Source organism: Lepisosteus oculatus, chromosome 6, assembly GCF_040954835.1.
Source record: "Lepisosteus oculatus isolate fLepOcu1 chromosome 6, fLepOcu1.hap2, whole genome shotgun sequence".
Lineage (NCBI taxonomy): Eukaryota > Metazoa > Chordata > Actinopteri > Semionotiformes > Lepisosteidae > Lepisosteus > Lepisosteus oculatus.
Genome location: NC_090701.1, coordinates 13,398,802 through 13,408,628, shown reverse-complemented (window position 1 = coordinate 13,408,628; position 9,827 = coordinate 13,398,802). Strand labels below are relative to the sequence as shown.

Genomic DNA, 9,827 nt, shown 5'->3' with positions numbered 1-9,827 from the left:
CCAACCAAAGTTTTGCATTTATTGTTTTCCATAAATTGATTTTACAAAAAAAAGAACATGGTTATCTATCTAAGATTCATCAGTGTCTTTTGTTTTGTTAAAAAATCTATACTGTATCTCTGTACTATCGACTGCCTATTAGAAAAATAATTTAATTTAGACAGCTATATTTTAATGTTTCTTACTTTAAAAATATATTTAAATTTTCTTAACTATGAATTATGGTGGAAATAATTATTGTGGTAAATATAATGACAAAAACACTACAATATATTGACAGAAAAATAAATATACCCCTATTCCCAAAATTAACATTGTCTCAGCAATTTGTATTTAATACATTATACGTAATATTGGAATAATTTCTCAAACAATTAAAAATTATATGGTTTAAAATACATTTTAAAAAGCATTTATGTAACATATTTATTACACAGTGTATTCCAAATTTACATTATACTATACATTTTATATACTTTAAGTTAGGCTTCTGCTAGAACACTGTAGTTTTTGCCATGGCTGCTAACCACACCCCCACTCACCTGTCACTCAGGGCCAGCTGCCATGGAAATGTGTTCTGACAGGAAACCTGTATCACCTGCAGGCAATTATTCCATGCTTGTCGCAGCCGATACAGAATATTTAAAGTCTACTCTAAAAATACATGGGACTCTGGTATAGAGTTTGCTGTCTAGCATGTGTTCTAAATCTCAGTTCTCTTGCTTTGCATTCCCTGCTCAGAAATCTCTTGGACTGTCAACTCTATTTTGACCCGATCTCGACTCTTGGATTTCCAAGTGCACTCCCTCTTGTACAAACGCTTGTTTCTGGACCTCCACTTGGTTTCCCTCAGTGCTTTGCTACAGTGTCTTCCTGGTTTTGATCTTTGTTAATTGGATAATGTCCCTGGACTGTATTTGTAGGTTATACCACCTTGCCTCCTGCAGTTTCCCTAGTATGCCTCAGTACCACATCTGCAATGAGCCTGGATTCAACTTACATCTCACAGCGGCTGCTTAGTTTCCACCTTAAGCAGCAGATATGACACTTTATTAAGAAATTTGATATTTTTATATATTTTAAATGTTTTTTCATACATTCCCAAAATATGGGTTATATGGTATTTTTTTTGGTTCTACTACTTGAGTAATATTCACAAGTAATGCTCAATGCTTTACTGCTGTGCTCATTAGCACTGCTATGCTTTGGCTACTGCAGAGCTCCACCAATACTCCAAGCAAGCATCTTTCTGTTTGAGCCATTCCGGAACCCAGTTGGGGGTAGTCTTTTAAATTTGATGAAAATTGTACTTTTGAATTAAGTGCTTACAGAGGAAATTTCCACTTAGATGGCAATGAAGTATTTACTATTGCTCTTCTTCTTAGAATTGAAAATCACCTAAGCCCATAGTGGAAGTACAGTATAAGAAGACCATGGGGAAACATTTATAAGAGTAGTTTCTCTAGCATGATTTCAGCCATTCTGAAGGTGTCAAACAACAGGTTGATACTTGAGAAGGAGTGGAATAGTTTTCAGAGGGTTAAATCATATGACAGAAAATCCAAGTGCTTTTGCTTTGGGAAGATAGCAAATTAGTCAGTACATTAAATACTTGAGAAAAGCAAGCCTGAGAAAGGCAGTCAGCAGTACAGATAAACCACATATACTGTAAGTGAGAATACTCACGATCAAGTAAAGGCCAACCCAAAGTGATAATGTTTGTGATATCGAATAACAGGACCTTATGTGTTCTGTGGAGTGTGGAAGCAATGATGTGCATTCCTCCATGCTATTTTTAATGCCCATGGTGATCATGTTGAACATGTCAGGTTTTAATGTTATTTTCAAAGACAAAACTTTAAAGAATACCCTGCTAAATGGTAAATGAGCTTTCATAGTTGCTTTTGTGAATTGCATTGTAAGATTTGGAAATCACGGTTAATAAATGCAAACATTTATTGAATGTCACACATTTCTGTCTATTTTTATCATAAATTTATACACCCAAGTTTCTAAATGCAAGACAGAGCCTGACTATCATAGAGTATGATAGTCAGGATACATTGCTACGGGGGAAGTTTTCCCACAACGGTCTCCTCCAAATGTGCTTCACTTCTGTTGCACATGGACCAAAGATTCACAGAATTTCAACTCTTTCCTCAAGCCTGTCAAAAAAGATATAATAATTTTAAGATATTTTTCTTTTCATCTTTCTCCAACAATTTCTCTAACTGACCTGTCTTGAAGGTGATTTCACTAGTGGAGTACCACAGAGATCTGTAACAGGACCACTGCTCTTTCTAATTGTATCAATTTATCAATAGAAAAAGCTAAAATATCAATGAGTATTGCAGATAGGTAGCAGATATAAGGTATAAGATATAAGACGTTAAAAACAAAATTGGGAAGCATTTAGAATATTACTCTACACACAATTTTGGTCACCATGTTACAACAAATATTGCTCAATAGGCTACTCAAAATCTAAACTAATTAGATGTCTTCAGAATCAACAGTTTTCAGAAATCAGATTTGGTGGTACCTCTGTTTTACAAGAAGGGTTTTGACAGTCTGGAACAAGCTACATTGCCATTTTGTTGAAGCTGATATCTCGGTTTCTTTCAAGAAGTGGATGATATCTTGGGTCCAATAACCTTTAATATGTTCTTATCACTTCAATTACCTACAGACATTAGGACCTGACAAGCTTATCTTTGATCCTGACATGTTCACTTATGGCTTTGTCATAGGCTAGCAAAGGTGTTCGCAAAAATGATGTGGGTCACAAAGATAACACAAATTGTTTAGAAATATTAACCTTTCCATTCTCGGTAATGGTAGCAAAATGGAAAGATGCTTAGATCAAATTATTATTATTTTTGTTGTATTTTATATGACATGAAATATTCCTTAGCCATTTCTGTTAAAACTATGCAAATGTCCAATCATGTTCCAATTCATGACAGCACAACAACTGACATGTAGTAATATTCGTATGAACGCTCAGAGAGTTTTTGTAATTCATTTACTCTTGTACTGTCAGCAGCAGACTGTACCAGTAATATCCTGAACAAGGTGACACTCTTACCCCTTGTGGTTGTGTTATCATCCTTAATGAGATGTTGTCCAATACAACAGGAAAATGGCATGGGCACCAGAGCTTCTTGTCCTAGTGGAAAAGATGTGACATATTTTGTAACAATTTTGTCAGCTTTTTGTGGTTTATCTAACCTTTGCGACCTATCAATTTTTTCATGTACACTACTTGCATTGCTGTGAAGTTGAAAATTTAGTGGTTTTAATAGAAAATAAAATAGTAGTTTCCATTTGTTTTTTTAGGTCCATCTAATGGTAATAAACAGTTTTAAAACTGAATGTGAGTTAACCACACATCACACAGCAAATGGAATATGCAGTGGTGTTGTTTTTCTAGAGAAGATTATGTCTCTGTTTTGTGGTTGGCTAATTTTTTTGTTTTTCAAGCATTTTTCACCCATTACTTTTTTTAATAAACATATTCTCACAGTTTGTTAGACTGGGGTTGACTGGGAAGGTGATCATAGGACTTTTGATTTCTCCCAAAAACTGTGTAGCATAATCGCTTTGATGGTACATTTGGGATAATTGCTGTCCTGGAACATTAAATGAAGCTTTTTAGTGTATTTTGGCTAGACATTTTCCACTAGAATGTTTACATTGGTTCATTCCTACTCAAATAGTCCTACTTCTTTCCAACCCTTATTCCTGGTCGTTTAAACAGAAAAACATTTAATATGTACGGTATAATTTTAAAATGCTGGTGATATAGGATTGGTCAAAAATTACAGATTTAGAAAACTATATTTCTGAGTCAAAGAGTATGAGCTTCTATTAATTATGCTGTATGTCCACTTGTTAAAACTTGTGCATATTAAAGCTAAGCAACGTATTTTTAGCATGTATTTTTAACTTCTTTTGTTGTGGGGCTTTCTTTTGTTAAGGGGTGTAGCTTGTCCTTTTGTCTTTAGACAACATCAGGAAGAAGAATTCATAAGGAAAGAATACTGAAACAGATGTTATTTTCATCCCCCAACATGTGAAATCGAGTAACCATGGCAATAACAACCCATGATGATGTCACAAGGAACACAAAAGTCAAAGCATGTTTTGCTTGAATGGAAGATGTAAAATGGAACGCTAGGGAGATGTCCTCTCCCCTACCTTGACCCAAATCTGGTACCTAAAGCACAATACAAGAGACATGGAAAACAGAAGTAGGTGATTTCACTCAGCAACAGTAAATGGATTCTCAGGATAATCAGGTATAAAAACATATCGGATAATATAACACTATAAAGTTTTGATTTCTACTTTCTCTTTAAAGGGATTAACACACTTCAACATTGACAGAATATGACATTCATAGTTAAAGCAGACCTAGTTCCAATGCATTTATTCATTTATAGGACACATGTTGGTATTTTTTAATATTAAAATACCAACCAGCCTTGGTTAAGTGAAACTGTCATGTTAGCTTCTGTAGAAAGCAATTGTGACATCACTGGAGACAAGCCATTGACTGCAAATGCAGAGCTAACCTATTCAGTTCTCCATTGGAGGGCCAAATTATATAATCATCATGCTAATATGGAGCTAAATAATAGATACAGAAATTGCTTCATCTCCTGCTTTAACAGATACTGTATGTCTTACTAAATGGAAAACTGTGAACAGACAGAGTTGATTTTTGTCCTTGTCTAGTCATACATTTACTATTAACTGAGGCATTTTTTAAAACATCTGCTATTATTAACAAACTGATTGCGCCTTTTCTTACCTAATATATAACTTATTGCCACATAATATTTTATATCACATCTTTTTGCTGATGGAACTTGTAGACCTGATGCACCTTTTACTGCTTTATGACTATGTATGACATCACAAATGTCACATGTTATTCAGAAAAACTGTATTTCACAGACAGCATATATGTCTCTTATCCAACAGTAGATATATTTAATAATTGTGATATAACAGAATTCAGTTAAAAATAACAGAAATATGCACTTTAGATATAAGGTGGAAAACATTGAAAATCAAAAAGCTTTGTATGTAAAGAGATGCATGTGTCTTGATGACATACTGTATGATTTTAATGTGAACTTGAGACAAAATTGGGAAGCATATGGAATTTTACTCTACATACAAATACAATTTTGGTCACCAAGTAATAAAAATTATTGCTTCTGTGGAATCAGTCCAGGAGAGTGGAAAGATACATTCTTTGACAATTTTATATATATATGATATACATTCTTTATTCTAGAATTGCATAATTTTGTTACAAGGTAAGAAAGCTTGATAAATTAATCATCTGTTTCAGTTATATGAACTGATCTTTCACAAAATGTTTGCAATCTAGTTTTACCCCTTTTCAAAGTGAGGATGAAAAGACTGACAAAAGTTTGTGTTCCTATTTTACAATGGGAAAACCCTAATCGGAGAGGATGAATAGATATGAAGAATTATGTCCTGAAATTCTGAAACAGGACATTTTGACACAGTGATAAAAAAGCTGTGAAACAGAATCAGAAGGCATAAAATGGAACACATACTAACTCGTCTAGACTTTCAGCAGAGTTGCTGCTGAAAGTCTTGAGGAAAACAATTACTTATAGCTCAGAGGCAGAGCTATTGTAAAAACAATTGAAAAGAAAGTTTGGGGGGGAGGGGGGGTGTCTGTTTAATTTTAATATATTGAAGTAAACGACTTCTAGGCTCTGGCTTCCCCACAACTCTAAATTGGATGAAGCAATAACGATGAACAGATAAATCTCTTCTAAGTTTGGAAATCATTGATTAATTTCTGTCAATTAATCTTTCATTATAATTTCATGCTTTTATCTTCCACATTGAGTGGACAGGTTTGTACTCATCCCTCAGATTTTAGAAACACAAATCACAAGTACAGCAAGTGTGCAAAGAGAGCTTCATGTTTATGCTGGAGAATTATCCTCAAAATCTTCTTCTGTGACCTGCTGTTCAATGGTGTCTGCCATCAGTGCAAGTTCACAGAAAGAGAAGACTTTCTTGAACAATGCTAGTTTAAAAAAACTGCTTGAGACAGAAAGGTTAAATGATTTAGATGGTTTTAAAGTATACCATATATAACATAGCATATAAAATAACACACTGTCTTGTGCACTCTAACCATATTCAGGCTGTGACTGCAGCAAAAAATATTGGCCAAACTTAAAGTTGATGTTTTTGCTTAATAAATCTGAATATATTTTTTCCTAATAAATCCGGTGCAACAAAGTTTAGATTTTGTCTTCCTATAGACCTTATATCTATTAAGAAATTGATCTATGTGGTTAGATTTGTATTTCCACAAATAGTTTGTCGAACTGTGCCTCAAATCACCTAAAGGATTCACTGTACTTTTTCAATATCTTTACCGTTTAATTTTGCTGAACGATAAAAACGCCCCTTTGTTAAAAAAAGAATGCAACATTATTTTAAATAATGCAACATTAATTAACAAGGTGAGAAGATCTAAATGTTGCAACACTTTTAACTCTGCAAAATAAATAATTCCGACCACATTTTTTACAGAACAACAGGCACGCATAAAAAGCATACAACTTTACTTTAAAACGGCACATGCCATACAGCACAGATTCATTAAACTATATTAAATGCATTAAAAGCGTCGGTACTTGGTGTCTTATCTACAGACAATATGTAAGTGGTGCATACCTTCTGTTACAGATCCCCACAGCAGACTTACACTACAGAAAACCATAAGTTACTGAATACACAAAATACTCGCTAAGGGCTTAGAAACCTATTTGAGTTATTCAGACTGCCAGTTGTGTAGTGGAAAAGTCTGTCGCATGGCATTTGTGGTTACTGTGCTGTAAATACATATTCCCCATGACAAACTTGCGTGCCATCTCCTTCCACGCTCACAAATCATAGGGGACATACTGTATATGGCGTTCATATTAGGCACACGTACTACCCTTTGGTGCGTTTGTTGTCCGCGACAATGCAGACCTTATTTTTCGCGACACCGCATACCGGCGCTCCGTTTTTAGACAATACAATTATTTTGACAGGCCACGTAACTTTCGAGACGTCCGGGATCAAAGGAGAGGATAGCGGGGATGGCTGGCGAAGTGGAATTGTTTAAGAAGTCGGGCGCCCTCTGCTGGGTACCGGCGGTATATTCGGCTGGCTGGGATCACGTGTGTCTGACAGCAAGAGAAGCAGCAACAGCAGCAAACAGAGCTGTGTAGCAGCGAGCCTCTTCGCCGCACTGACAGCCTGGAATTACACTTACAGTACCGTTTTATACGGAGGATCACAGTCATGGCGGGGCTGAACTGAGGGAGAAAAAATTGCTGCCCACCCCGTTCCTTCTAACCATCTTTTGTCCGGCTGCTCCTCTTCTGCCCTGTGCGATTTTGCTTCTCCGCAGAGAAAGGACAGTGTTGAAAGACTGGGCACAAAAGAAGGAAAAAAAAGGCATAGTAATTTAAAACAGAATGGCGGATCGAGATACACTGCCCCTTCCTCTTGAGGTGAGAGCCAGATTAGCTGAGCTGGAGCTGGAGTTATCTGAAGGTAAGCGATTATTTTTGGTGTTTTTATTGTTTCCCTTTTGCATTGTCCCTGATGTTATTTGCATGTCCCGCAATGGAGCTCAATTAACGCTGGAATGAGCGTTCCCTCTTCCTTAGATCGCTTTCACCCATACATCTAGTAAATTTCCGAATAGGGGATTTTTTTGTTACATTGTTGCATTTCTGCTGAGATTTGAGAGATCCCGTTTCCCCCCCGAAAAACGGTTACTTGTAATTTTTATTCTGGTTGACCTTGAAAATATTGTTTGAAGACGTTCCGCTCATTTTACATTGGAATTCACAGACCAACTGCTTCTTGCACAAACGAATTGATGGAATAATTGTGGCAGCGGGATAAGGTTACCATTGACATTGTGAGGTTTTTATCTCTAATAATCAAAGCTGGGTTGTCGTTATAACACTATTGATCCTGTAGCTGAAGCTGAACATGAAGAAGCGTATTTATTTATCGGTTATATTTGGGCAAACTGTACATGAAAAAAAAAATCAGTTGTCATATTTGGAATGCCAAGTTGACCGCGCTTAAATCCTGGAAACTGCCAGGCAGAAAATAACTGCAGTCTTTGAATTTCAAATGGCATTTTTGTTTTTGTTGTTGTTGAAGATGGTAAAAAAAAGGATAAGAGAGACAAAAAAAACGCACTTCCTCACCGTTCTGTTTCTAAAATGATAAATATATCCAAAATGATATCAGAACAGTTGGGATTTTGTTCGCAGTGTCAATCTTCAGATACGTTTTTGGATTTGTCGGTTTTGTTGATGTGGGGGCGAGCAAATTTGTCCGATGTTGAGAGCTGAGCCATTTAAGGCAAAAAGTGCCTCTACATTTGTTTCACTTCGGCAAATACCTGTAGACAATGGTGTTTGTTTATTCATAGCAGTAGCGCAGTTAAAACGTATCAATATGCCTTGAATTTTGTGAAACAAGTTAATTTCACCCCTTTGCTTAACTCATGAATATATAAAGTGGAATAATATACTTTTTACACTACCGTAGTTATTTAAGGAGATAATTTTGTGACGGCATAAGACTATTACGCAGTCGAATTTGTAAAAACGTAATGCATATTTCTTTGCATATTGTATCCAATAGGTGTGTTAGTCGTCACTCTAAAGGCCCCTGTGCTAGTCACTAATATTGTCACCGGCAAGGTTTTTAAGTTTTCTTACCTTTCTACACGAGAGAGAAATAAGGGTGATTGTTTTTGGGGCGGGTGGGGTCCCATTTTCCCATTTTCTGGTGATTGTCTGCCCCGTGTTTAACTGGCAGTTTTAGTTTGTGTGATGCTGTGTCTTATATGGTTTTGTTTTCGGAGTCTTTATGCAGTTCAGTTTAAGCGGTCGCTCTCGGGAGAAGTCTGATTCTTGAGAAATGTGAAATTAAGGACCGCCCGTTTTCTTTTGGTAACGGTCTTAAAAGGCTCTAGGCCAGAAAGTGAAGTCTAGTCGCTGCCAATTTCGGCGGCTGGGAGGAGAGCAATTATTGATATTGCATTTGTCTCACAACGTACTGCGATGACCGGTATCTTAACCATATCGGTGCCGAAATAAATGTGTTGCAATCCGTTGCAGTTATTTTTTGTCTCATTGTTTAACACTTTCATAATATAATATGAATATGAAATCAGTGTCAAGAAAAAGTAAAGGTGTGCACTTGGATATCCAGTTGTATTTGAAGTCTCAGAGAATACAAACGCATTAAATTGCATTACTTTTTTAGCAGTTAACTTTTGTATTCTGACTAGACTTCAGAAACGTTGTGTTTTCTTCTCTTTTCAGCATGGAATAAACCTATTGTTCCTTTTCAGTATGTCTAGATGATATTATGGTTGTATGTATTTTTGAATGTATATTAACTGAACCTAGAAAATACTTTATATTGCACATTTTTTCTTGGAGAGCTATCGTTTTTAAACTATAAGACATAAACAATAGGTTCAATTTGCAAACACAAAGCTAGGTTGTGTAATGTAAAGTGAGTTTATGATGATTCAAGCTTAGCGTAAAACATGATATGCGGGCTACCCTTTTTAATTCAAAGGGAAATGTGTTTGTTTCCAGATTTATAGGGAAGGTCTGGCTGGTGTTTGCAGACATTTGAGGCGAGTTTCATATTTTGGGAAGACAAAAAGTCCTTATTTTGTCTCGCAACAAAGTGTTTTGCATGCATCAATGAATTGGACAATGCTTCTGCAA

The 9,827-nt window shown here is 35.8% G+C and overlaps 1 protein-coding gene and 1 long non-coding RNA gene across 11 annotated transcripts in view; one reads left to right on the top strand and one right to left on the bottom strand.

The window, feature by feature from the left end:
- Positions 1–1,998: 1,998 nt before the first annotated feature.
- Positions 1,999–8,991, bottom strand: LOC107078302 (uncharacterized). Its single transcript, XR_001479243.2, has 3 exons — positions 8,802–8,991; positions 3,089–3,169; positions 1,999–2,165 (listed from the first exon to the last, which is right to left on the bottom strand). It is a non-coding gene; the product is annotated as an uncharacterized lncRNA (long non-coding RNA).
- dip2ca (disco-interacting protein 2 homolog Ca) overlaps positions 7,007–9,827 on the top strand; it is a 222,912-nt gene continuing 220,091 nt past the window's right edge. For 5 of the 10 annotated variants that reach the window (XM_069190997.1, XM_069190996.1, XM_069191001.1 and 2 more), the window contains exon 1: positions 7,010–7,611. In XM_069190997.1, the coding sequence (XP_069047098.1) occupies positions 7,533–7,611 (79 nt within the window). In that variant the 5' untranslated portion in view covers positions 7,010–7,532. Of the gene's footprint in view, positions 7,612–9,827 lie in introns of all 10 variants that reach the window. The other 5 variants (XM_069190995.1, XM_015354823.2, XM_015354838.2 and 2 more) reach the window with 3 other exon arrangements.